Source organism: Pristiophorus japonicus, chromosome 15 (assembly GCF_044704955.1).
Source record: "Pristiophorus japonicus isolate sPriJap1 chromosome 15, sPriJap1.hap1, whole genome shotgun sequence".
Classification (NCBI taxonomy): domain Eukaryota; kingdom Metazoa; phylum Chordata; class Chondrichthyes; family Pristiophoridae; genus Pristiophorus; species Pristiophorus japonicus.
In genome coordinates, this window is record NC_091991.1 from 112,503,925 (window position 1) to 112,531,732 (window position 27,808).

The window sequence follows — 27,808 nt, forward strand, 5'->3', positions numbered from 1 at the left end:
GCTGCTATTTCTGACCAATTTGTATGCCACTTCCTTGGCTTTAATACTATCCCTGATTTCCCTTGATAGCCATGGTTGAGCCACCTTCCCTTTTTTATTTTTACGCCAGACAGGGATGTACAATTGTTGTAGTTCATCCATGCGGTCTCTAAATGTCTACCATTGCCCATCCACTGTCAACCCCTTAAGTATCATTCGCCAATCTATCCTAGCCAATTCACGCCTCATACCTTCAAAGTTACCCTTCTTTAAGTTCTGGACCATCATCTCTGAATTAACTGTTTCATTCTCCATCCTAATGTAGAATTCCACCATATTATGGTCACTCTTCCCCAAGGGGCCTCGCACAATTAATCCTCTCTCATTACACAACACCCAGTCTAAGATGGCCTCCCCCCTAGTTGGTTCCTTGACATATTGGTCTAGAAAACCATCCCTTATGCACTCCAGGGAATCCTCTTCCACCGTATTATTTCCAGTTTGGTTAGCCCAATCTATATGCATATTAAAGTCACCCATGATAACTGCTGCACCTTTATTGCAAGCACCCTAATTTCCTGTTTGATGCCCTCCCCAACATCACTGCTGTTGTTTGGAGGTCTGTACACAACTCCCACTAGCGTTTTCTGCCCTTTGGTATTCCGTAGCTCCAACCATACCGATTCCACATCATCCAAGCTAATGTCTTTCCTTACAATTTCATTAATTTCCTCTTTAACCAGCAACGCCACCCCGCCTCCTTTTCCTTTCTGTCTATCCTCCCTAAATACCCTTGGATGTTGAGTTCCCAGCCTTGGTCACCCTGGAGCCATGTCTCCGTGATGCCAACCACATCGTATCCATTAACTGCTATCTGCACAGTTAATTCATCCACCTTATTCCGAATACTCCTCGCGTTCAGGCTTGCCTTTTTAACACATTTTGACCCTTTAGAATTTTGCTGTAAAGTGGCCCTTTTTGTTTTTTGCCTTGGTTTTCTCTGCCCCCCACTTTTTAATTTAACTCCTAGCTCCCTAAATTTGTCTCGTAGAATCTCATCCCATTTTTTACCTATGTCGTTGGTACCTATATGCACCACGACAACTGGCTGTTCGCCCTCCCTTTTCAGAATGTCCTGCACCTGCTCCGAGACATCCTTGACCCTTGTACCAGGGAGGCAACATACCATCCTGGAGTCTCGGTTGCGGCCGCAGAAACGCCTATCTATTCCCCTTACAATTGAATCCCCTATCACTATCGCTCTCCCACTCTTTTTCCTGCCCTCCTGTGCAGCAGAGCCAACCACGGTGCCATGAACCTGGCTGCTGCTGCTCTCCCCTGATGAGTCATCCCCCTCAACAGTACCCAAAGCTGTGTATCTGTTTTGCAGGGGGATGACCGCAGGGGATCCCTGCACTACCTTCCTTGCACTGTTCTTCCTGTTGGTCTTCCATTCCCTATCTGGCTGTGTACCCTTTACCTGCGGTAAGACCAACTCACTAAATGTGCTATTCACATCATTCTCAGCATCGTGCGTGCTCCAGAGTGAATCCGCCCGCAGCTCCAGTTCCGCAACGCGGTTCGTCAGGAGCTGGAGGCGGATACACTTCCCGCACACGTAGTCGTCAGGGACACTGGAGGCGTCCCTGATTTCCCACATGGTACAGGAGGAGCATAACATGTGTCCGAGCTGTCCTGCCATGACTTATCCCCTAGATTAACTTAATTTGGCAACCACAATGCTAAAGGTTACTGACTGAAATAGAAAGGAAATAGAAAAGCTACTTACCAATCAGCAGCCAATCACTTACCCCTTTGGCTGTGACGTCACCTTTCGATTTCTTTCTACTTCTTTTTTGCCTTCTGTCCCTGCTGCACAAGGGACTGTACATCTACAACAGATGCCCGTTTGGAATTCGGTCGACTGCAGCGATCTTCCAGAGAAACATGGAGAGCCTACTCAAGTCAGTACCACACGGTGATCTTTCAGGACGACATATTGGTCACAGGTCGGGACACCACTGAGCACCTACAAAACCTGGAGGAGGTCCTCCAGCGACTGGATCGTGTAGGGCTGCGGCTGAAGAGGTCGAAATGCGTCTTCATGGCAACAAATGGAGTTTTTGGGGAGAAAGATCGCGGCGGACGGCATTCGGCTCATAGATGCCAAGACAGAGGCGATCAGGAATGCGCCCAGGCCACAGAACGTCAAGGAGCTGCGGTCATTCCTGGGACTCCTCAACTATTTTGGTAACGTCCTATCGGGGTTAAGCACCCTTTTAGAGCCCCTACATGTGTTATTGCGCGAAGGTGAGAACTGGGTATGGGGAAAAAACCAAGTAATTGCTTTTGAGAAAGCAAGAAACATTTTATGCTGCAACAAGCTGCTTGTATTGTATAACCCGTGTAAAAGACTTGTGCTAGCATGTGACGCGTCGTCGTACAGAGTCGGGTGTATATTACAACAAGCTAACATTGCGGAGAAGTTGCAACCTGTCGTCTCTGCTTCCAGGAGCTTGTCTAAGGCCGAGAGGACTGACAGCATGATTGAGAAAGAAGCATTAGCGTGTGTGTTCGGGGTAAAGAAAATGTTTGGCCTCAAATTTGAGCTGGAAACCGATCACAAGCCCCTCGCATCCCTATTCGCTGAAAACAAGGGGATAAATACTAATGCCTCAGCCCACACACAAAGGTGGGCACTCGCGCTATCAGCATATAACTATACCATCTGCCACAGGCCAGGCACCAAGAACTGTGCGGATGCTCTCAGTCGGCTACCATTGCCCACCACGGGGGTGGAAATGGCGCAGCCTGCAAACTTGTTGATGGTGGCGCAGCCCGCAGACTTGTTGATGGTCATGGAAGCATTTGAAAATGATAAATCACCTGTCACGGCCCGCCAGATTAGGACTTGGACCAGCAAAGATCCTCTGCTGTCCCTAGTAAAAAACTGTGTACTGCATGGGAGCTGGGCCAGCACCCCCGTTGAAATGCAAGAGCTAATCAAGCCGTTCCAGCGGCGAAAGGACGAGCTGTCCATTCAGGCAGACTGCCTGTTGTGAGGTAACCGCGTAGTGCTACCCAAAAAGGGCAGGGAGACGTTCATCTCGGATCTCCACAGCACACACCCGGGTATAGTAATGATGAAAGCGATAGCCCAGATCCCACGTGTGGTGGCCCGGTATCGACTCTGGCTTAGAGTCCTGTATACGGCAATGCAGCGTATGTGCTCAGTTGAGTAATGCGCTCAGAGAAGCACCACTAAGTTTGTGGTCCTGGCCCTCCAGACCATGGTCGAGGATCCATGTCGACTATGTGGGCCCATTTCTCTGTAAAATGTTCCTGGTGGTGGTGGATGCTTTTCAAAATGGATTGAATGTGAAATAATGTCGGGAAGCACCGCCACCGCCACCATTGAAAGCCTGAGGGTCATGTTTGCCACCCATGGCCTGCCTGACATACTGGTCAGTGACAATGGGCCATGTTTCACCAGTGCCGAATTTAAAGAATTCATGACCGAAATGGGATCAAACATGTCACCTCGGCCCCGTTTAAACCAGCCTCCAATGGGCAGGCAGAGCGGGCAGTACAAACCATCAAACAGAGCCTTAAACAGGTCACAGAAGGCTCACTCCAAACCCGCCTGTCCCGAGTACTGCTCAGCTAGCACATGAGACCCCACTCGCTCACAGGGGTGCCTCCAGCTGAGCTACTCTGAAAAGGACACTTAAAACCAGACTCTCGCTGGTTCACCCCAACCTGCATGATCAGGTAGAGAGCAGGCAGCAGCAACAAAATGTAAACGATGGTCGCGCCACTATGTCACAGGAAATTGATCTGAATGACCCTGTGTATGTGCTAAACTATGGACATGGTCCCAAGTGGATCGTGGGCACGGTGATAGCTAAAGAAGGGAGTAGGGTATTTGTAGTCAAACTAGGCAATGGACAAATTTGCAGAAAGCACCTGGACCAAACGAGGCTGCGGTTCACAGACTGCCCTGAACAACCCACAGCAGACACCACCCTTTTCGAGCCCACAACACACACCCAAAGGATCAACGACATCACGCCGGACCAGGAAATCGAACCCATCACACCCAACAGCCCAGCAAGGCCAGGCTCACCCAGCAGCCCTGCAGGGCCAACAACACGCCAGCCCAGCGAGGGCGTAGCCAACACACCAGAACAGACATTTGTACCGAGGCGGTCCACCAGGGAAAGAAAGGCTCCCGACCGCCTCACCTTGTAAATAGTTTTCACTTTGACTTTGTGGGGGGAGTGATGTTGTGTATCTGTAAAGCATGCACTCCCATATTCTGCCACCAGGGAGCTCATCCCCTGAAGTCCCAAGGGATCCCAGCATCCCTTGGAAGCACTGTATATAAGCCGGCCTCTAAGGCCTGTTCCTCACTATTAAAGATTGAAGTCACTGTTACTTTAACCACCCTGTGTGCAGCCTCATCTGTGTCAGGAACACAATATAAAGTCCGCAATAATCCCTGACAACATGCTTTCAAATCTGCAATGTTTGTCTACCAATGAAAATCTACCAAGATTTTAGCTTGTTCCCTCTGATTATTAACTTACAATAATTATAATTGTCACAGCCTCTTACTTGTCTGAACAACTTGCTCTCTCCTTGTTTAGCTCGCGTGGCCTTTATCACGACTCATTGCTACCCTTAATACTTCACCTGTTCTGCTTCATGTCTATCCTTTTGATAGCAGTTGTGTCATTCCTGCCCAACAGTCCCACTCTGCCACCTAGGATCATATTCTGCCTGCTTGGCTCATCTTGTATACACAGACATATGTCTATAAAAAATAACTTGCATTTATTTAGAACCATTCCTGACCTCAGGATCTCCCAAAGCACTTTACAGCCAATGAAGTACTTTTGGAGTGTAATCACTGTTGTAATGTAGGGAAACACAGCAGCCAATTTGCGCACAGCAAGCTCCCACAAACAGCAATGTGATAATGACCAGATAATCTGTTTTAGTGATGTTGGGTGAGGGATAAATATTCGCCAGGACACCAGGGAGAACTCCCCTGCTCTTCTTCGAAATAGTGCCACAGGAACACCCGAGAGGGCAGATGGGGCTTTGGTTTAACATTTCATCTGAAAGACAGCACCTCTGACAGTGCAGCACTCCCTCAGTACTGTCAGTCAGGATTTTGCGCTCTCGTCATTGGAGTAGGACTAGTGGGATATGAACCCACAGCTTTGTGATGCAAAGAGTGCACACTGAGCCAAGACTGACATCTGATGCTAATAATGTCATTGTTTTCCAAAGCTATCACCAAATTCCTATAGTTTATTCCTATTTTTCTTTACAAAAATGCAACATATCTTTAAACCTCATCTTAGCCTAATTTAAAAAAAATAGTTTGTAAAGCCTAATTTAAAAAAAAATAGTTTGTAAAGTTTTACGGAAAAATGCAAAGAGGCTGCCCCAATGCTGCCCCTCTCTGAGCCATACAGGAGGGTGGGTATCACTCCAGCCCTGTAGACCATGAGCTTGGTGCCAGATTTGAGGTCCTGGTCTTCGAACACTCTCTTCCTCAGGTGACTGAAGGCTGCGATGGCACACTGGAGGCGGTGTTGGACCTCGTCATCGATGTCTGCCCTTGCTAACAGTAGGCTCCCATGGTATGGAAAGTGGTCCACGTTGTCCAGGGCCGTGCTGTGAATGTTGATGACTGGGCAATGCTGAGTGGCGGGGTCAGGTTGGTGGAGGACCTTTGTCTTACGGATGTTTAGTGAACCCAATGGTTCAGTAGGCTGCGGGCATATTATTAAACCATGTATCAAAAAGCTCATGTTTAAGCAGAACACCTGGCTTATTCTGCTTGTTTGTGTCTGTTAGATGCAGGCTAGGGTTAATGAGTAAACCAGCGTGCCAGGACTGCGACGTAAGAGGAAGGAGCTCTCAAAACCCGGGACCTGTCAAGCAATGGCCGGGAAGCCGGTCTTCATCGGGTCCGAGGAGATCGAGCGGCTTGTGCGGGACAGCGAGCTGGTCCCGGTGCTGGAGAGAGCTCTGGCCAACTTCTCGAGTGAGGACGGCGGCGGAGTGGTGCAGCCGATCCGGAGCACGGTCCCGGTGGCCAAGTATAAGGGGTGAGCAGGTCTACCCAGCCTTCACATCCCCACAGCCCACAGACACTGGAACGTAGCAGCCCGGATCCTGAGCTTACAGGGGAGCCCATATCGGTACTCCCTCACTCATTCACTCACTCCCACACTTCCCTCACTCCCACACTTCCCTCGCTCACTCCCACACTCACTCCCACACTTCCCTCACTCCCACACACTCCCTCACTCACTCACACACTCACTCCCACAATTCTCTCACTCACACACACTCCCTCACTCTCTCACACATTTCCCTCACTCACTCACACACTCACTCCCACAATTCTCTCACTCACACACACTCCCTCACTCTCTCACACATTTCCCTCACTCACTCACTCCCACACTTCCCTCACTCCCACACTTCCCTCGCTCACTCACACACTCACTCCCACAATTCTCTCACTCACACACACTCCCTCACTCTCACACACTTCCCTCACTCCCACACTTCCCTCGCTCACTCACACACTCACTCCCACAATTCTCTCACTCACACACACTCCCTCACTCACTCACTCACACACTTACCTTACTCCCTCACTCACTCACAGCGGGAGCTTGGGCACATCGGCACACTCAACTTCCATTTGTTTATTTTCAAAAGAAACGCGAACTTCTTGCATAACTTTTGTTGGCTGCTGTCCATCACAGGCGGAGACAGCACCGGCCACCCACAGCTTTCAATGTATTGTATCCACTCGCCTCACTCTCACTCACTCTCACTCACATTCACTCCACACTCACTAACTCTCACTCACTAACACTCACTCTCTCATAACAACATAAGAAATAGGAGCAGGAGTTGGCCATACGGCCCCTGGAGCCTGCTCCTCCATTCAATAAGATCATGGCTGATCCGATCATGGACTCAGCTCCACTTCCCTGCCCGCTCCCCATAATCCCTTATCCCCTTATCGTTTAAGAAACTGTCTATCTCTGTCTTAAATTTATTCAATGACCCAGCTTCCACAGCTCTCTGAGGCAGTGAATTCTACAGATTTACAACCTTCTGAGAGAAGAAATTCTTCCTCATCTCAGTTTTAAATGGGCGGCCCCTTATTCTAAGATCATGCCCTCTAGTTCTAGTCTCCCCCACCAATGGAAACATCCTCTCTGCATCCACCTTGTCAAGCCCCCTCATAATCTTATACGTTTCGATAAGATCGCTTCTCATTCTTCTGAACTCCAATGAGTAGAGGCTTCTCTCTCACTAACTCTCACTCACTAACTCTCACTCAATCACTCACTAACTCTCACTAACTCTCACTCACTCTCGCTCATTCGCTCCACACTCACGTTCACTCCACACTCACTAATTCTCACTCACTAACTCTCACTCACTAATTCTCACACTCATTCACTCACTCCCTCACCACTCTCACTCATATCCAGGGTGGTGGGGGTGTGAGGGTCACAGGGTGGAGGGGGTTCACATGTGGCACTTGGGACATATTAGCCTGTAAGAAATCTCCCCACAAACATCTCGTGATCTGTGTGATGAGATGTTCAGCATTTGTGACGTGCAGTTGAGATCAGTGCAGTTTAGTGGGAATTCCATTGCGTGAACTGTTGTGATGTCAACAAACTATCTAAGTAGCCAATCACAATACAGAATTCTCAGACAGGGAACTAGGAAGTGAAGAAGTTGCTTTCATTCTGACTTTTTTTAAACGGGGTGACTGCTGCCAATGCATTGGGCGTTGCACAGAAACGTACCGCACACACCCAACAACCGGGTGGTACGCACCGCACACACCCAACAAACGGGCGGTACGCACCGCACACACCCAACAACCGGGCGGTACGCACCGCACACACCCAACAACCGGGCGGTACGCACCGCACACTCCAACAACCGGGTGGTACACACCGCACACTCCCAACAACCGGGCGGTACGCACCGCACACACCCAACAACCGGGCGGTACGTACCGCACACTCCAACAACCGGGCGGTACGTACCGCACACTCCAACAACCGGGCGGTACGTACCGCACACTCCCAACAACCGGAAGCAAGATGTTTCTGCTTTTTTAAACAAGCCTGCTCCCTTCCCCTCTGCCCTTGAAATTCTTGGAGTACACATCCTGACTCATTATTGAGCAATCAGCCGCTGTATCTATTGTCATATCCATCAATTATTAATCTGTACTAATGCTCTGAAATCCTGACATAAGGAATGTATTGCCTTGCCTTTCACTCCATATACACCAAAACTGACACTGTTCTCATCGGTTTCCACCCAGCAAATTCTTTGATTATCATCGGGCCTGTCCGTGGATTTACATGTGGCTGCAGTGTGTCCACTCCCCTCCTCCCCTCGCCTCCCCCGCCCTGTGTTGTTATGAATTCTTTAGCATAGAACCCATGAAGTAAATACATTACACTCACGGTTAATCTTTGCTCAGGTTTCTAGGGGTGATGCCAGCGTACAGCGCAGAGGATGATGCCCTGGTGACAAAAATAGTCCGGTTTTACCAAACAACCAGCTCTTCTGCTTCTTCTCATCATGCAACAGTGCTGCTGTTTGACCCGAGCAATGGCGTCTTAAAGGCCGTATGTAACCGTCGTGTATACCCCACTCCTGTATCCCCAGCGTGTCACCGTTGTGTATACCCCACTCCTGTATCCCCAGTGTGTACCAGCTGTGTATACCCAACTCCTGTATCCTCAGTGTGTACCAGCTGTGTATACCCCACTCCTGTATCCACAGTGTGTACCAGTTGTGTATACCCCACTCCTGTATCCACAGTGTGTACCAGTTGTGTATACTCCACTCCTGTATCCCCAGTGTGTAAGAACATAAGAAATAGGAGCAGGAGTAGGCCATTTGGCCCCTCGAGCCTGCTCCGCCATTCAATAAGATCATGGCTGATCTGATCATGGACTCAGCTCCACTTCCCCGCCCGCTCCCCATAACCCTTTACTCCCTTATCGCTCAAAAATCTGTCTATCTCCACCTTAAATATATTCAATGAGCCAGCCTCTGCAGCTCTCTGGGGCAGAGAATTCCATAGATTTACAAGCCTGAGAGAAAAAATTCCTCCTCATCTCAGTTTTAAAAGGGCGGTCCCTTATTCTGAGACTATGTCCTCTAGTTTTAGTTTTCCCTATGAGTGGAAATATCCTCTCTGCATCTACCTTGTCGAGCCCCCTTATTATCTTATAAGTTTCAATAAGATCACCTCTCATTCTTCTGAACTCCAATATGTATAGGCCCAACCTCCTCAACCTTTCCTCATAAATCAACCTCCTGATCTCCCTGAACAGCCTCAAATGCAAGTACAGGCAACTCTCATTTATCCGGATCGCTTGGGGATTCGGCAATTCCGAGTAAACGAATTTTCCGTTAGGGCAAGTTTACATTTTAAAGTTAACACTTTAATGAATAAATACAAACAGTAACAAGGCAGTTAAGTATACAAAAGATGGACATTACCAGCATGCATGTACTTCCCCCGGACTGTAATCGCGGAGGGACGAACGCTGCACTGGGAGTGGCTGCAGGTGGCCTCGAGGAGGAATTGTCCAGCTCCGGGGTTCCGGAGCGCTGCGTTCTGTGCCTGGAACCTGATGCTGGCACTGCCCCTGTTCCCAACGTCAGCGGCAGCCACGAGAGACAGTGGCTGCAGCAGTGCGCACACACACACCAGCAAAGCAAGGGCAGGGGAGGGTGAACTTGTATATTCAGTTTTTAGATTTTTATGGTAGATTTTCTGAGCCCTTGCTCATGGTGAGTGTCACGTTGTGCAATTATTAGCGATTTTGCAACAGAATTTTAAATTCCGTTACAGCGGGTTTTCTGTTAGATCCATATCGGATAAACGAGAGTACACCGTATATCCTTCCTTAAATACGGAGACCAAAACTATACGCAGTACTCCAGGTGTGGCCTCAATAATACCCTGTACAGTTGTAGCAGGACTTCTCTGCTTTTATACTCTATCCCCCTTGCAATAAAGGCCAACATTCCATTTGCCTTCCTGATTATTTGCTGTACCTGCATACTAACTTTTTGTGTTTCATGCACAAGGTCCCTCTGTACTGCAGCACTTTGCAGTTTTTCTCCATTTAAATTATAATTTGCTTTTCTATTATTTCTGCCAAGGTGGATAACCTCATACTTTCCCACATTATACTCCATCTGCCATATTTTTGCCCATCACTTAGCCTATCTATATCTCTCTGCAGACTTTTTGTGTCCTCCTCACAATTTGCTTTCCCACCTATCTTTGTATCAGCAGCAAACTTGGCTACATTACACTTAGTCCCTTCATCCAAGTTATTAATATAGATTGTAAATAGTTGAGGACCCAGCACTGATCCCTGTAGCACCCCACTAGTCACTGTTTGCCAACCGAAAAATGACCCATTTATCCATGATAATATATTACCCCCAACCCCGTGAGTTTTTATCTTGTGCAATAATATCTTATGTGGCACCTTATCGAATGCCTTCTGGAAATCCAAATACACCACATTCACTGGATCCCCCTTGTCCACCCTGCTCATTACATCCTCAAAGAATTCCAGCAAATTTGTCAAACATGATTTCCCTTTCATAAAATCATGCTGATTCTGCTTGATTGAATCATGCTTTTCCAAATGTCGCGCTACTGCTTCCTTAATAATGGACTCCAGCAGTGTACCAGTCATGTATACCCCACTCCTGTATCCCCAGTGTGTACCAGCTGTGTATACCCCACTCCTATATCTCCAGTGTGTACCAGCTGTGTATAGCCCACTCCTGTATCCCCAGTGTGTGCCAGCTGTGTATACCCCACTCCTGTATCCCTCAGTCAGTGTGTGCCAGCTGTGTATACCCCACTCCTGTATCCCTCAGTCAGTGTGTACCGCAGTGTATACTCCTCTCCTGTGTATGCTGTGGCCTGTCAGGCTGTGAACCAGCCTGCAATTCCTCCCACTACTTCACAATGTTCCCCGAGGGAGAGCGTTTAAAGACGGGATCGCCAATTGCACTCCTGTTTTATATGTGACATTTAAATCTGCCTTTCAGTCTTTGATTTAAAGTGCTACAATGGAACCTCCATCTTTGCCACAATGCAGGGGACCCATCTTCAATAATGGAAACAGTGGGGTGGTGGATAGCCCCAAGTTTGATCTCGCGCGTTTGATACAACAATGAAGATGAGTCTAAAACCAACTGAGCAGAATGTTTCTTGGGTGCGAGATTGAATGGCGACAGACGGGATGGGTTTGGGGTTAGCGGGAATATGAAGCACGACTTTTCCCCACAGAAACTGCGGATGGATAATCGGAGAGCGGATAATGGGGACTGTGCTGTGCGGAGAGTGTTGCGGAGCGACTAATTTTCCTCCGGTTTGTTTCGGCAGGTGATGGACGGAGCCGAGATCACAGAAAGGAGAACTGCCGCAGTTTCTGCCATAGCGACCAAGGTGAAGAGACATTGGCAGTGAGTGTGGAAGCCCCCTCACCAAATGGGCTCCCGTTCTAGCTCCATTTCTGCCCTCATCTCCTGAGGACACCTGGTGCTATGAATCCATGGCCAGCAGACACAAAAACCATCGTCCAATGCCTCATTAAATTGGCCAATCATGTGTGAGCTTCGTGAATGTTGGCAGACTGTTTGAAACCATGAACATCACATCCAAATCCATTTCTCACCTCACCTTACACGTTATTATCCGTTTCAAAACTCTCATCCTTGTCTTCAAATCCCTCCACAGCCTCGCCCCTCCCTATCTCTGTAACCTCCTCCCCCTACACCCCTCCCTATCTCTGTAACCTCCTCCAGCCCCTACACCCCTCCCTATCTCTGTAACCTCCTCCAGCCCATACACCCCTCCCTATCTCTGTAACCCCATCCACCCCTACACCCCTCCCTATCTCTGTAACCTCCTCCCCCTACACCCCTCCCTATCTCTGTAACCTCCTCCAGCCCATACACCCCTCCCTATCTCTGTAACCCCATCCACCCCTACACCCCTCCCTATCTCTGTAACCTCCTCCAGCCCCTACACCCCTCCTCCAGCCCCTACACCCCTCCCTATTTCTGTAACCTCCTTCAGCCCCTACACCCCTCCCTATCTCTGTAACCACCTCCAGCCCATACACCCCTCCCTATCTCTGTAACCCCATCCACCCCTACACCCCTCCCTATCTCTGTAACCTCCTCCCCCTACACCCCTCCCTATCTCTATAACCTCTTCCCCCTACACCCCTCCCTAACTCTGTAACCTCCTCCAGCCCCTACATCCCTCCTCCAGCCCCTACACCCCTCCCTATCTCTGTAACCTCCTCCCCCTACACCCCTCCCTATCTCTGTAGCCTCCTCCACCCCTACACCCCTCCCTATCTCTGTAACCTCCTCCAGCCCATACACCCCTCCCTATCTCTGTAACCCCATCCACCCCTACACCCCTCCCTATCTCTGTAACCTCCTCCCCCTACACCCCTCCCTATCTCTATAACCTCCTCCCCCTACACCCCTCCCTAACTCTGTAACCTCCTCCAGCCCCTACACCCCTCCTCCAGCCCCTACACCCCTCCCTATCTCTGTAACCTCCTCCCCCTACACCCCTCACTATCTCTGTAGCCTCGTCCACCCCTACACCCCTCCCTATCTCTGTAACCTCCTCCAGCCCCTACACCCCTCCCTTTCTCTGTAACCTCCTCCAGCCCCTACACCCCTCCCTATCTCTGTAATCTCCTCCAGCCCCTACAGCCCTCCCTATCTCTGTAACCCCATCCACTCCTACACCCCTCCCTATCTGTAACCTCCTCCAGCCCTACAACCAATATTCCCGGTAATTATTTTTGGGTGTGTGGCCACTTTAAGAGGCTGTGCAGCCCATTCATAATTTAACATGGCAAAAGCCAGGCTGTGTGGGACCGACAGCTATTCAAGTCATGACGCCACACAGCTTATAGGGACCGCTGTCTACAACCCCCCCAGATGTCTGCGCTCCTCCAATTCCGGCCTCTTGCACATCCCTGATTATAATTGCTCCACCATCGGTGGCCGTGCCTTCAGCTGCCTGGGCCCCAAGCTCTGGAACTCCCTTCCTAAACCTCTCCGCCTCTCTCTGCATTCAAGATGCTCCTTAAAACCTACTGCTTTGACCATGGCCAGTCCCAATATCTCCTTATGTGGCTCTGTGTCCATTTTTGTTTGATTCTAAGCCTGTGAAGTGTCGTGGGACATTTTACTGCATTAGAGACACCATATAAACGCAAGTTGTTGTTGTTACATGTTAGCATTTGCACCAAGGATACGAACCTGGCGCAGCAAGCCTGGTGGAATGTCCTTCTCTCGAGCTCCCTGGTGCTGAGGCTCCCCAATCCCACCAGGGCGGAGATCAGAACCGCGACACAGGCCAGAGGCTAAGCAGGGATCTTCCCCATCCGCGTAGATCGAGTGAAACCGTTCCCCACTGCGCCAGTCAGGGGGTCCCACAAGTTATCATTCCAATTTAGGAGCTGTACCCGCTGGCTCTACAGATGGCAGAGTGAAGTGGGAGCTACCAGATTAACCTGGGGCCTCTAAGGACATTCATGCAGGATGTCAGCCGAACCCTCCTTCCAGGTGAGACATTACCCTGGGGCCTAGCCTGCCCTGGGGGGTGGGTGTTCCCCCGGGGTCTCGCCTGCCTGTGGAGGTTGGTGTTACCCTGAGACCTAGCCTGCCCGTGGGGGTGGGTGTTGCCCCAGGGTCTAGCCTGCCCGTGGAGGTGGGTGTTACCCCGGGGTCTAGCCTGCCCGTGGGGGTGGATGTTGCCCCAGGGACTAGCTTGCCCGTGGAGGTGGGTGTTCCCCCGGGGTCTCGCCTGCCCGTGGGGGTGGGTGTTACCCCGGGGCCTAGTCTGCCCGTGGGGGTGGGTGTTCCCCCGGGGTCTCACCTGCCCGTGCGGGTGGGTGTTCAGGATCCCACAAAGCTGCTCAAAGACGGGCAAGGGGAGATTCTCCCGGTGTCCTCGGCCAACATTCCTTCCACAACCAACACCGGCAAGAAATTTAACTGCTGCTTCATCTCATGGCTGTTTGTGGGATCTTGCTGTGTGTGCAAAATGGCTGCCGTGTTTCCCTGGGTAACTATCACTCCACTTCAAAGTTTGTTTGCGGAGTACTTCAGGTGCATATTGCACGTCAGTTATTCCTTTCTCAGTTTAACGACAGTGGAGTGAACAGGTGCAACACTGGGTCCGATTCCCTCTGTCCCCGCCAGTCTCATAGGTCGTCACATGTCATACACCCGGCTACCTCATAGAACCAACACTCAAGCTGTTTTGTTCAATTCACATTCCTCAAATAAGGAGACCAAAACTGTACGCAGTACACCACACCTGGAGTACCGTGTACAGTTTTGGCCACCTTGTTTAAGGAAGGATATACTTGCACTGGAGGCAGTTCAGAGAAGGTTCACGAGGCTGATTCCTGAGATAAAAGGGTTGTCTTATGAAGAAAGGGTGAGCAGGTTGGGCCTCTACTCATTGGAGTTTAGAAGAATGAGATGTGATCTTATTGAAACATATATGATTCTAAGGAGGCTTGACAGGGTAGATGCAGAGAGGATGTTTCCCCTGGTGGGGGAATCTAGAACAAAGGGGCATCGTTTCAGAATAAACGGAAATAAAACTGGGATGAGGAGGAGTTTCTTCTCTCAGAGGGTCGGTGAATCTTTGGAATTCTCTACCCCACCGAGAGCTATGGAGGCTGGGTCATTGAATATATTTAAGGCGGAGATAGACAGATTTTTGAGCGATAAGGGAGTTAAGGGTTATGGGGAGCGGGCAGAGAAGTGGAGTTGAGGCCAGGATCAGATCAGCCATGATCTTATTAAATGGCGGAGCAGGCTCCGAGGGGCCGAATGGTCTAGTCCTGCTCCTATTTCTTATGTTCTTGTGTTCTCACTAACTCTGGGTGTTGTCCTTTCTGACCCAGTACCTGAAGCGGCAGAACCTGGACGTGTTGTGCATTCTGGGAGCTGGGCCCGAGGCTGTGAGTCACTACAGAATCTTCACCCAAATGTTTCCATTTAAGCAGGTACTTTTACACCTACTCCCTCTTTCTTTCTACCATCTTTCACGTACGTGTGTGAGTGTGTGAGTGTGTGAGTGTGTGTGCGTGTGTGCGTGGGGGGGGGGGGGGGGAAGAGACGCAAGATTAACATAGGAACAGGAGGAGGCCATCCAGCCCCTTGAGCCTGTTCCACCACCCAGTGAGATCATGGCTGGTGTGTATCCTAACTTCGCCCACCTGCCTTGGCTTCGTAGCCCTTAAAATACAGTCAGCAGAAATCTATCGATCGCAGATGTTACATTTTTAATTGAGCTAATTAGGGTCGCTTGCGTGAATTTCGAATAATTAACGTACACAATTTAATTCGCTTTATTTTAGCAAATTAATATGTTCGTGCAGACTCTCTCTCCACTATTGTAACACAGCCCATTTAAAGTGAAAGGGTTAACTACATGGAAATAGCATAGACGGAAATGGCGCACAGACAAATAGCAGCACGCAGAGGGAATTAAATACGGCGCGTGTTCATTTTCTGCTCCTTTATCCCATTGCTGTTTGTGGGATCACAAGAAGGAATCAGCTTCCCATTGTAATGTTCACGAGCTTGGTTAAATCTCCCCTTGGCTTCTTTGCTCCAGTGCAAATAGTCCCAGTACTAATCTGCTCTATTCTCAACTAAAACGACTTGTGCTTTATTGGTTGGATGATCGCAGGTGAAGGTGTGGAGCCGAACTCGAGAGCGGGTCGAGAAGTTTGTTCGAACGGTTCAGGGACCAGTGCAAGTGTGCACCTCAGCAAAAGAAGCTGTTCTCGGTGCTGATGTGGTGATAACAGTCACCATGGCGATGGAGCCCATCCTGTGTGGAGAGTGGGTAAAGCCAGGAGCCCATGTCAATGGTACGTCACAACCTCACGGCAAATATTTACCTTCGTCTTTCTTTTTGGAGTCGGCATGTTGAGAATTTATAACGAAAGGTTTTGGGGGATATTTTCAATAACTTAAGGAAACATTACAGTCATCATCATCATAGGCAGTCCCTCGGAATCGAGGAAGACTTGCTTCCACTCTAAAAATGAGTCCTTAAGTAGCTGAACAGTCCAATACGGGAACCACAGTCCCTATCACAGGTGGGACAGACAGTGGTTGAAGGAAAGGGTGGGTGGGACTGGTTTGCCGCACGCACCTTCCGCTGTCAGCGCTTGGTTTTTGCATGCTCTCGGCGATGAGACTCGAGGTGCTCAGCGCCCTCCCGGATGCACCGCCCACTTAGGGCGGTCTTTGGCCAGGGACTCCCAGGCGTCAGTGGGGATATTGCACTTTATCAGGGAGGCTTTGATGGTAACTTGGGGGTGAAGGGACTTGTGGGTCTCAAACGTCCAAAAATTGTAACACAAAGGCATTGGGAGCCTGCCTCACCCACGATTGGCTCAATCCCGGGATTTGGGGAATTCAAACCCTGCGAATTGGTACGGATTCCATATGTCCAGCTCCTGCTAATTTTTATTTCCCAGCTTCTCATTCTCCTCTCAAATCCTCAGGATCTTGCGATGTGCTTTGCATCCGATGAAGTATTTACAAAGTGTAGTTACTGTTCTCCTGTAGGCAAACACGCAAGCAAAGTCTGCACATAGCACGATCCCACAAGCAGTAAACAAAACGAGCTGCAAGCCAATCTGGCGATGCCCGGGAGCTGACCGACCCCCTCGACCGCCCTCTGCCCGGGCCAGGTAATGGCACCTTGGCCATGCCCAGGAGCAGTCCTACCAGGAGGCCCGCCAACCTGCCCGCCCCACTCCGCACCGGGTGCCCAACGATCAGGAGTCAACAGCTTGACAACTATTTTTGTAAGAATGTTTAAATCAAGAAACCCCTTTATTTTTTTAAAGGGCACTAGAACCCCTAAATCCAAATTAACATGGGAAATTTATCAAATCAATTTAAAATCTAGTTCCCGAGGGTGATGATGCACTCCAGTATCTCTGGTGCCCACCTCTCGCGGAAGGCCACGAACATACCGGTGGACACCGCGTGCTCCATCTCCAGGGACACCCTGGCTCGGATGTAACCGCGGAAGAGAGGCAGGCAGTCGGGGGGCTGAACGGCCCCCTCGTCCGCCCGCTGCCTAGACCGGCTGATGGCCACCTTGGCCGCACCCAGGAGCAGTCCTACGAGGAGGCCCTTGGACCTACCCGCTCCCCTCCGCACAGGGTGCCCAAAGATCAGGTGTGTGGGACTGAAGTGCAAACAGAATTTGAGGAGTTGCCCCTTCAAATATTGTAACAGGGGTTCAACCTCACACACTCCATATAAACATGGAACACGGACTCCTCCAGACCACAGAAATTGCAGGCGGCCTGGGAATCTTTAAACCGACTTAAAAACTTATTGCACGGGACTGCACCGTGTAACACCCTCCAGGCCAAGTTCCCAATAAATAAAGGGAGGACTCCCGCATAGAGAGCACTCCATTGGGGACCCCCGCCTCCTCCGATGGTGCACCATGGCGTGTCCGGACGGCAGACAAGGATGGCAAGGTGGAGAGTGTGCAGGAGCAGCCCGTACAGGAAACCCCTCCGCGCAGAACTGAAAGGCACGGAGGGGATTTTCCGGAGGAGGCTCAAATTGTGAGGCGCCGGCTCCCGAGGGAGGTTTCAGGGTTTGGCGCCGATGAGGAATTCCGTCCGGACGGGGGTCAGTTCGGACGGGATCGCCCCACGTGCTTGAGCATCCTCGACACATCTAACGGAGTCAGGGGCCAGAGCTGTTTTTAGCGACTCGATGGCATCGGCCACTCGCCGGACGTCAGCCCAATTTAGGCGCCGTGCCAGCGTGTCTGGCGCCATCCAGCCCGCTCCTCCGCCATCGAGTAGGTCCCTGACCCTGGTCACCCCGCCAGCCACAGCCCTCTCGTCCGACTGCCACCTAAAACCTCGGTTGTGGAGGTACGGATTCCTGAGCAGCGGCTCCTGCAGGACGGCCGCCACTCCAGACAGTGGAGAGCTGCACTGATGGAGACTTTGTTCCAGACCCCGATGAGTTCCTGGTAAAAGACAGGCAGCTCCTGGACGGCAGTCCTGACGCCCCCCAAGCTCACAAACAGGAGCTGCGTGTCGTAATTGAGGCTGTACTGCTGGCGGAAGAAATAGGTCGCCAGCGCACGCCACCTAGGAGGGGGCTCAATGTAAAGGTATCTCTGCAGGGTCTGAAGACGGAAAGTCGCTAGCTGGGTGCTGACGCACACCAACAACTGACCGCCCTCCCTAAGCGGGAGACTCAAGACCGCAGCAGAGACCCAGTGCTTCCTGCTGTTCCAGAAGAAGTCCACCAGCTTCTTCTGTATCTTGGCGACAAACGCAGGGGGAGGGTTCAAAGTGACCAGCCGGTACCACAACATGGCGGCCACCAGCTGGTTTATGACTAGCGCTCGAGCCCTGTAGGACAGCACTCGGAGCAGTCCTGTCCAGCGCCCTAGGCGAGCGGCGACCTTGGCCTCCAGCTCTTGCCAGTTCGCCGGCCAGGCTTCCTCGTCGGGGCTAAGGTAGACTCCCAGATAGAGGAGATGGGTCGTGCTGCAGGCAAAAGGCCTGAGCTCCTCCAGCAGGGAGTCCACCCGCCACTGACCCACCAGGAGTCCGGAACATTTCTCCCAGTTGATCCTGGCGGAGAATGCGGCCAAGTAAATCTCCTGGCACTCACGCATCCTCCGCAGATCAACGGGATCCGTGACCATGAGGAGCCCGTCATCGGCATAAGCCGAGAGGACGACCTCCACGCCCGGCACTTGCAGAGGCAGTCCCTTCAACCTCTTCCGCAAGAGGCGCAGGAACGGCTCCGCACAGATGGCATATAACTGGCCGGACATGGGGCATCCCTGGCGCACCCCTCTCCCAAAGCGAAGGGGCGCTGTCAAAGACCCGTTAAACTTAATCAGACACTCCGCGGTGGCGTACAAAAGTCGATCCGGGCGACGAAATGCGTCCCGAACCCGAAAGCGCGCAGAGTTCCGAACAGATAGTCGTGATCCACCCTGTTTAATCAACAACAGCTTGTAAGGGGAGCTTGGGGTGTGGGTTCGAATCCACACTCCCCTTGGGTTCTGTACGTGTGATTTATGAGGGTGGGTGAGTAACGAGGCACCAGACACAGTGGGTAAGAGTACAAAATAGCTAATGTTGTTTATTTAGAATAGCAAACACAAAGATAGAGGGCAGAGGAAGAGATCATAAATAGCAGTAATGGCACAATCTCATTCAACAACCCGCAAAATCTCGCAACAGGGAAGTGGAAAACAAGAGGTTAAAACATCCCACTCACACACAACCACACCCCCCACTCCCACCCTCCCTACCAATTCCTATCCTAAATTGAGTCTGTGAGGGGGGTTTGGGCTCTACTCACAATCCCATCAACCCCGGGGTTCTGTTGCACTTATTTCAGCTCGGGGTCCCTCTGGGGTGGGTTTTATGTTGTTGGTCGGTTTTCCTCTTCGATGTTGCCTCGGTTTCTTCTATCTGCCTCTCGGTTATCGTCAGACTACAGCTGTGAATCCAGGTTATTGAACCAGGTGTCCAGGTCTGCACAGCTCTGCGTGCCCCAGCCTGATGCTTCGGTTATTCTCACCCTGTCCAGTGTGTTCAGGGCTAACAGCAGCACCTGCTGCCACTTACCACCCAGGAGGCTGGCTCGTGGGTTTTTAGTCTCCACCAAAATCAAAGTTTGCAAAACTCTCTCAGCTCCTTTCCCCCCAGCAGCCAGCAGCCAGCAGCCCTTTCAAGAACTGACCCCAAACTGTTTTTCTCCACAATTCCTGCAAGTCTTTTCCTCTCTACACCTTTCCTTCCCTGTGAACTCTGCCCACAACACATTTTTCTGGTGGTTCTGTGTCCTATATTTGTACTCAATCCAGTTCTGGTCTTTTTGCGCTCAAACTCAGTGGGTGGTCCATTGTGTAAGTTTGGGCGGGGAGATAGCTTTGAATATTTAATCAGAAGATGTCACAGGTACACGCAGGTGTGAGGACCAGGGTATTGTTACGGGGCACGTAGGTGCCTGAAAGTCTGTGGGTCCTTTGTTATAGTCCTGGGAGTCAGTGGGCCATTCCTGCAGGCAGTGATTCATAGTTTTGATTCAGAGCTATTGTCCATATTAATTAGGTAGATAATGGCCCACATTCGTAGTTTGATTTGGAGGGGGGGGGGGGGAAAGTCATTTTCAAACTGGGCCGGGGAGTCTTTATTGGTTGAAGATTCCCCCACTTCAAGCCCGACTCGACCCCTGATTGGCCTGTCAGAATGCACTTTTCCCCCATTGGCCAGTGCCTCTGTCTCGCTTGGGAGCCAGACTCCACAATGTCTGTATCCGCCCACACGTTTTCCCAGCCTGCTGTTACTTGGCCAAAAATGTTCATTTAGTGTATGGAACGATCCCATGTTAGTTTTCTTGCCCTTAGGGTGTTTCAAATGCGGCCGTGGATTTTCAAACCTTACAAGCTCTACAACTATTTTAGTTGAACCTATAAATCAAATGCCCCCTTAAAAGGGACACTAAAACCGACAAATTAAATCAATTAAACTTTTTACCTTATTGGATCAAATTAAAATTTGGTTGCCGGGGGTGATGATGCACTCCAGTCCCTCTGGCGCCCACCTCTCGTGGAAGGCCGCGAGCGTACCGGTGGACACCGCGTGCCCCATCTCCAAGGACACCCTGGCATGAATGTAACCGCGGAAGAGAGGCAGGCAGTCGGGCTGAACGACCCCCTCGACCGCCCGCTGCCTGAACCAGCTGATGGCCCCCTTGGCCGTGCCCAGGAGCAGTCCTACGAGGAGGCCTTCCGACCTGCCTGCTCTACAAACCTGTGAGCATACTCACTGTTGCATACATTACAATCTCTAACATCTATGTGAACTAAAGGATCAGTTTAATGGCACCTCCGATAGTGCAGCACTGTCAGCCTAGATTTATAAGAACATAAGAAAAAGGAGTAGGCCATATGGCCCCTCAAGCCATTTGATATGATCATGGTTGATCTGATCATGGACTCAGGTCCACTTCTCTGCCCGCTCCCTATAACCCCTTATCCCCTTATCGTTTAAGAAACTGTCTATTTCTGTCTTAAATTTATTTAATGACCCAGCTTCCACAGCTCTCTGAGGCAGCGAATTCCACAGATTTACAACCCTTTGAGAGAAGAAATTTCTCCTCATCTCTGTTTTAAATGGGCAGCCCCTTATTCTAAGATTATGCCCTCTAGTTCTAGTCTCCCCTATCAGAGGAAACATCCTCTCTGCATCCACCTTGTCAAGCCCCCTCATAATCTTATATATTTCGATAAGATCACCTCTCATTCTTCTGAATTCCAATGAGTAGAGGCCCAACCTACTCAATCTTTCCTCATAAGTCAACCCCCTCATCTCTGGAATCAACCTAGTGAACCTTCTCTGAACTACCTCCAAAGCAAGTGTATCCTTTTGTAAATATGGAAACCAAAACTGCACGCAGTATTCCAGATGTGGCCTCACCAATATCCTGTACAACTGTAGCAAGATTTCCCTGCTTTTATACTCCATCCCCTTTGCAATAAAGGCCAAGATTCCATTGGCCTTCCTGATTACTTGCTGTACTTGCATACTAACCTTTTGTGTTTCATGCACAAGTACCCCCAGGTCCCGCTGTACTGCAGCACTTTGCAATCTTTCTCCATTTAAATAATAACTTGCTCTTTGATTTTTTTCTGCCAAAGTGCATGACCTCACACTTTCCAATCTTATACTCCATCTGTCAAATTTTTGCTCACTCACTTAGCCTATTTCTGTCCTTTTGCAGATTTTTTGTGTTGTCCTCATATTGCTGTTCCTCCCATCTTTGTATCGTCAGCAAACTTGGCTACGTTACACTCAGTCCCTTCTTCCAAATCGTTAATATAGATTGTAAATAGTTGGGGTCCCAGCACTGATCCCTGTGATACCCCACTGGTTACTGATTGCCAAGCTGAGAATGAACCATTTATCCCTACTAATATATCCTCTATCCATGCTAATATATTATCTCCAAACCCGTGAACTTTTATCTTGTGCAGTAACCTTTTATGTGGCAACTTGTCAAATGCCTTCTGGAAGTCCAAATACACCACATCCACTGGTTCCCCTTTATCCACCCTGTTACATCCTCAAAGAATTCTAGCAAATTTGTCAAACATGACTTCCCCATCATAAATCCATGCTGACTCTGCCTGACCGAATTATGCTTTTATGTGCTCAAGTCTCTGGAGTGGGACTTGAACCCACGGCCTTCTGAAAGCCTGTGGGGGAGGGGAAAGCTCCTCAAACAGCTGTTTGTTAAAGAGCTGTAAAATGTCCCCAGTTGAATGATCTGACTGTGGTGCTTTGTTGAATCTTTCAGCTGTTGGGGCTTGTCGCCCAGACTGGCGGGAGCTGGACGATGTGTTGATGAAGAGTGCTGTGCTGTATGTAGACAGCAGAGAGGCAGCCGTGAGGGAGTCGGGAGATGTCATACTCTCCGGGGTAATGCAGCTCACTCTGGCTCTGGACTTTGTATGGTGTCTGATGTTATTGCCAAGCTTTTCGCTGATTCTTAACCCTCCGGCTGACCAGACAGCTGCTGGAGAATGCGTTCAGTTAATTGTTTGTGTACTCATCCCGCCAGCTCCCTGCGTGGGCATCTCCAGCTGAGATCACCTTCCCCTTGCTCCACGGTGCTGCCACGGAACACAAATAAACCTACTTTCTGATACTGATTCTGATATATCCCATGGGTTTAAACAGCCATCATATTCCGCAGAATCGAATGCAGGAGCTTGCATGATGCCTCGGCGAGTCCCTGAATTGCACAGACACTGGAAGCTCGCCGGGTCAGTTTCTGGGTCAGTTCCCGGTTCCAGACCAGTCGTCTGATCCTGTTCGGGGACGGCCGAATGGTGCTGGAGTGACCTTGCTGCCCCTAGATTGAGGAAGGGGGAAATCCTGCTCCTGATCATTAGTCAGTATCGCCCCACCCAGCGACACCCCAGTCCTCCCCACCCAGCAACTCCCCACCCATCCCCACCCAGAGACACCCCACCCCTCCCCACCCAGTGACTCCCCACCCCTCCCCTCCCAGAGCCCCATCCCTCCCCACCCAGAGCCCCATCCCTCCCCACCCAGCGACACCCCAGTCCTCCCCACCCAGCAACTCCCCACCCAGAGCCCCATCCCTCCCCACCCAGTGACACTCCACCCCTCCCCACCCAGAGCCTCATCCCTCCCCACCCAGTGACACCCCACCCCTCCCCACCCAGCAACTCCCCACCCCTCCCCACCCAGTGACACTCCACCCCTCCCCACCCAGAGCCCCATCCCTCCCCACCCAGTGACTCCCCACCCCTCCCCACCCAGCAACTCCCCACCCCGCCCCACCCAGAGCCCCACCACTCCCCACCCAGTGACACCCCTCCCCACCCAGCAACTCCCCAAACAGCGATGCCCCAGCGACTACCCACCCAGCGACGCCCCTCCCCTCCCCACCCAGCGACTCCCCACCCAGCGCCCTACCCTTCCCCACCCAGTGATGCCCCATCCAGCGACGCCCTCCAGTGAGCACAGTTGATGATGCACACTGTAGTTGAATAGAGACAACTGTTGAGGCTCACGTGTGAAGAATGGATCAAGGAACCAGAAGGAGACAAAATTGTCACGGCAGAAAAACTGCAGTGAGGTTAAAAAGAGAAGTTCTGGTAAGATTGTAATATATATTGGCAAACTCGTACTTACTAAAGTGGAATCCTGATTGAATCCAAGCATTGACACGCGGTGTCACCCCCGGCAACCAAATTTAAATTTGATCCAGTTGACTGTCCAGAGTTTAATTTGTTTAATTGTGTCGGTTTTAGTGCCCCCCCCCTTTAACCAGGGGGCACTTTTGATTTACAGGTGCAACTTAAAATAGTTGTATCCAAGCATTGAACTAAAAAAATACCAAAAAAAAATGGGCGTTGTAAATGTTTGGTGCGTCCCCCAGATCGGGGGGACACGATTTAATGTTTTTGTTTTCCCCAAAAAGAGTTCTAAGCATTGAACTGCCCTTCAATTGTCACTTGTTGGATTTAACTGCTCTTTCAATTAAAACCATAAACAATCTCTAATTGTAAAGCATTTGTTGATCGATGGTCATTGAACATAGTGTGCAGCCCTTTATCAAAGCCTCTTTTCAATTCCTCTCACAGGCTGAGATCTTTGCAGAGCTGGGCGAAGTAGTGAAAGGAACCAAACCCGCTGTGAACGAGAGGACCACAGTTTTCAAATCACTGGGTAAGAACAACCGAGCCATTATTGAGGGAGCTGATGCCCAGGACAGAGCTCGGCATTGACTGGCGCCCTGTGTTGTGGTGAAAGGTTCAATACGCTTTCTAATTGAATCAAAAAAAAACCTAACTTTGGGACACATTTTATTCCGTTGTAGAATTTGCTTGTCGCAGTTTTGCGTTGCAGGATAAATAATTCATAGAATAGCACTACAACCCGCTGTTCAATCCAGTGCTGATAGCAGAGTCCACCTTAACTGTGTGTTTTATGGGTCAGTTACACTGAATCTTTTGCTTCATGCTATACAAAAAGTGCTTGCGCTGACCCGCAGAATGCAGTATAACTCTGATCCTGCATTGACCCACAGCGTGCAGTATAACTCTGGTCCTGCATTGACCCACAGCGTGCAGTATAACTCTGGTCCTGCATTGACCCACAGCGTGCAGTATAACTCCAGTCTTGCATTGACCCGCAAAGTGCAGTATAACTCCGGTCCTGCATTGACCCACAGCGTGCAGTATAACTCTGGTCTTGCATTGATCCACAGCGTGCAGCATAACTCCGATCTTGCGTTGACCGGCGGAGTGCAGTATAACTCTGGTCCTGCATTGACTCACAGAATGCGGTATAACCCTAGTCTTATTTCTACTTTGACTGCTTTCTGAGGTACCATTTCATGCACCATTCGCTCTCCAAATTGTGATTTTTTTTTGTGTGTGTGCGCGTCAGCCGGTTATTCAATTGCTGGAGCATTGCAGCCAAGCCTGATCTGGCCTCACCCGGCCTTCCATGCATTTCTAGCAGGGGTCGCTGGTGATCAGAACATAAGAATAAGGAGCAGGAATCAGCCATTTGGCCCCTCGAGTTGGCTCCGCCATTCAGTGAGATCATGGCTGATCTTCTACCTCAACTCCACTTTCCTGCATTATCCACATTTCTCTTGATTCCCTTAATATCCAAAAATCTAGCGATCTCTGTCTTGATTATGCTCAGACACAGCCCTCTGGGGCAGAGAATTCGAGATTCACCACCCTCTGAGTGAAGAAATTTCTCCTCATCTCAATCCTAAATGGCCGACCCCTTATCCTGAGACTGTGACCCCTGGTTTTAGACTTGCCAACCAGGGGAAACATCCTCCCTGCATCTACCCTGTCAAGCCCTGTAAGAATTGTGTATGTTTCCAGGATGAGGATTGTGGCTGATTTTGCATCCAATGGGCACCGAGACCCGTGGGATCAGCACAGTTTGGGGGGGGGGGGGGTTTGAGCCCAGGACTTGCTGCTTTGTGTGAGTCGGTGGATAACACCTGGGACATTGGGGGAGAAGGGAACTGCTGCAAAGCCAGCTTGTAAACTTTAGCGAGTGTGTTGCTCGGTTGGCACCAGGATGAGCCCGAGAATGGGCGTGACACGTGGGCAGAGTCTGCGTCCAGTCGGTCAGCCCTGTTGCTTAAATCAAGCTTCGAGCGCTAAAGCTTCTTTGTGTTGTTCATTTCTCCCAGGAATGGCCATTGAAGACACGGTTACAGCAAAGCTGGTTTACGATTGTTGGGAGCTCAAAAATAAACCCAAATCCAAACATAAACAAACGGCTGAAGTTGACTGACTTCTCACTGAATCGCCTGTCGGATTTGATTGGGGCAGCTAAAGAAGTTAATTATGCATTTAATTCAAATTGTCTGTCAAAACACAAGCCTTGTGGTAACAAGTCCCTCTGATTTTGTACAAAGACTTGGATTTATATAGCACCTTTCACAACCACCAGACATCTCAAAGCACTTTACAGCCAATGAAGTACAAGTGTAGTCACTTATAATCTGGGAAACGTGGCAGCCAATTTGTGCACAAGCAAGCTCCCACACACAGCAATTTGATAATGACACAATGATCTGTTTTAGTGATGTTAATTGAGGGATTACTCCCCTGCTCCTCTTTGAAATAGTGCCCTGGGATCTTTTACTTCCACCTAAGAGAGCAGATAGGACCTCAGTTTAATATCACATCTGAAAGACAGCACCTCCAACAATGCAGCACTCCCTCAGCACTGCACCGGAGTGTCAGCCTAGATTTTTTATGTGCTCAAGTTATAGAGTGGGACTTGAACCCACAGCCTTCTGAGTCCGAAGCAAGTGTGCTATCCACTGAGCCACAGCTGACTCAAGTATGATCGCAGTTGTTTAACTTCAACCCAACTGTTTCCGATGTTACGTGACTTGTATGCTCGCTGACCTACATTGGCTCTCGGTTAAGCAATGCCTCGATTTTAAATTTCTCATTCTTGTTTACAAATCCCTCCATGGCCTCGCCCCTCCCCATCTCTGTAATCTCCTCCAGCCCCACAACCCCCCGAGATGGCTGCACTCCTCTAATTCTGCCCTCTTGAGCACCCCTGATTGTAATCACTCCACCATCGGTGGCCGTGCTTTCTGTTGCCTGGGCCCCAAGCTCTGGATCTCCCTCCCTAAATCTCTCCGCCTCTCTCGCCTCCTTTTAAGGCGCTCCTCAAAACCTACCTCTTTGACTAAGCTTTTTGGTCATCTGCTCTCATTTGTTTTTTATTAGTTCACGGGATATGGGCCTTGCTGGCAAGGCCAGCATTTATTGCCTAGTTGCCCTTGAAAGTGGTGGTGAGCCGCCTTGAACCGCTGCAGTCCTTGTGGTGAAGGTGCTCCCGCAGTGCTGTTGGGGAGGGAGTCCCACTTTCTCCTTTTTGTGGCTCGGTGTCAAATGTTGTTGTTCGTTCCTGTGAAGCGCCTTGGGATGTTTTACTATGTTAAAGGCGCTATATAAATACAGGTTGTTGTTTCGTTTCATCACCTTCTAGAATCACAGAATGATACACCACACAAGCTATTACTGTGAGTACCAGCTCATTTTGCATTTGCCTTGATCCAACAGAAATAAAGAGCCTGCACTCTGTGCTTTGTGAGTACTGTCTTTTCCTGATTGGAGTGAAGATTTATTTGAAGCGGTTCTTTGTTAGTGTGGGACCGATGATGGTCCATTGTTACAATCTGGCAGCGATTTGGAAGAGGCTGTGCTGAGGTGGAACGATGGAATGTGAGGAGTGCAGAGAAAGGCCTTTCGATCAGGGCACAGTTGTGGTAAAATTGGGAAGATGTAGAGAGGACAGTTCACACTTCCCTCTTGACATTGATAATGGATTCATCGAGGGTCAAGTGGCATAACTGGAAGCTGGATTCCCTTGGGACGCACAATCTCCCAACGTAACATCAGCGGAAGGCAGGCGGAAGCCCAGAGAGTTTAGCGATTTCTCCTGGGATTCTGCCGGATAATAGAATGCCCAGGTTCCTCATTTTCCTTTTGACTTAGTGTCCTTAACCAGACTGCCTGGTTTGGGCCATTTAGACTAGTCGTCCATTGGCA

General features: G+C 50.1%; 1 protein-coding gene across 1 annotated transcript; it reads left to right on the plus strand.

The window, feature by feature from the left end:
• The first annotated feature begins 5,842 nt into the window (after window positions 1-5,842).
• crym (crystallin, mu) lies at window positions 5,843-27,326 on the plus strand. The gene is made up of 8 exons (XM_070900803.1): window positions 5,843-6,104; window positions 8,531-8,678; window positions 11,477-11,539; window positions 15,045-15,146; window positions 15,836-16,019; window positions 22,525-22,646; window positions 24,344-24,428; window positions 25,924-27,326. The coding sequence occupies exons 1-8, from the start codon at window positions 5,938-5,940 to the stop codon at window positions 26,025-26,027; spliced, it is 975 nt and encodes a 324-aa protein (XP_070756904.1). The 5' UTR covers window positions 5,843-5,937; the 3' UTR covers window positions 26,028-27,326.
• The last annotated feature ends 482 nt before the right edge of the window (window positions 27,327-27,808 follow it).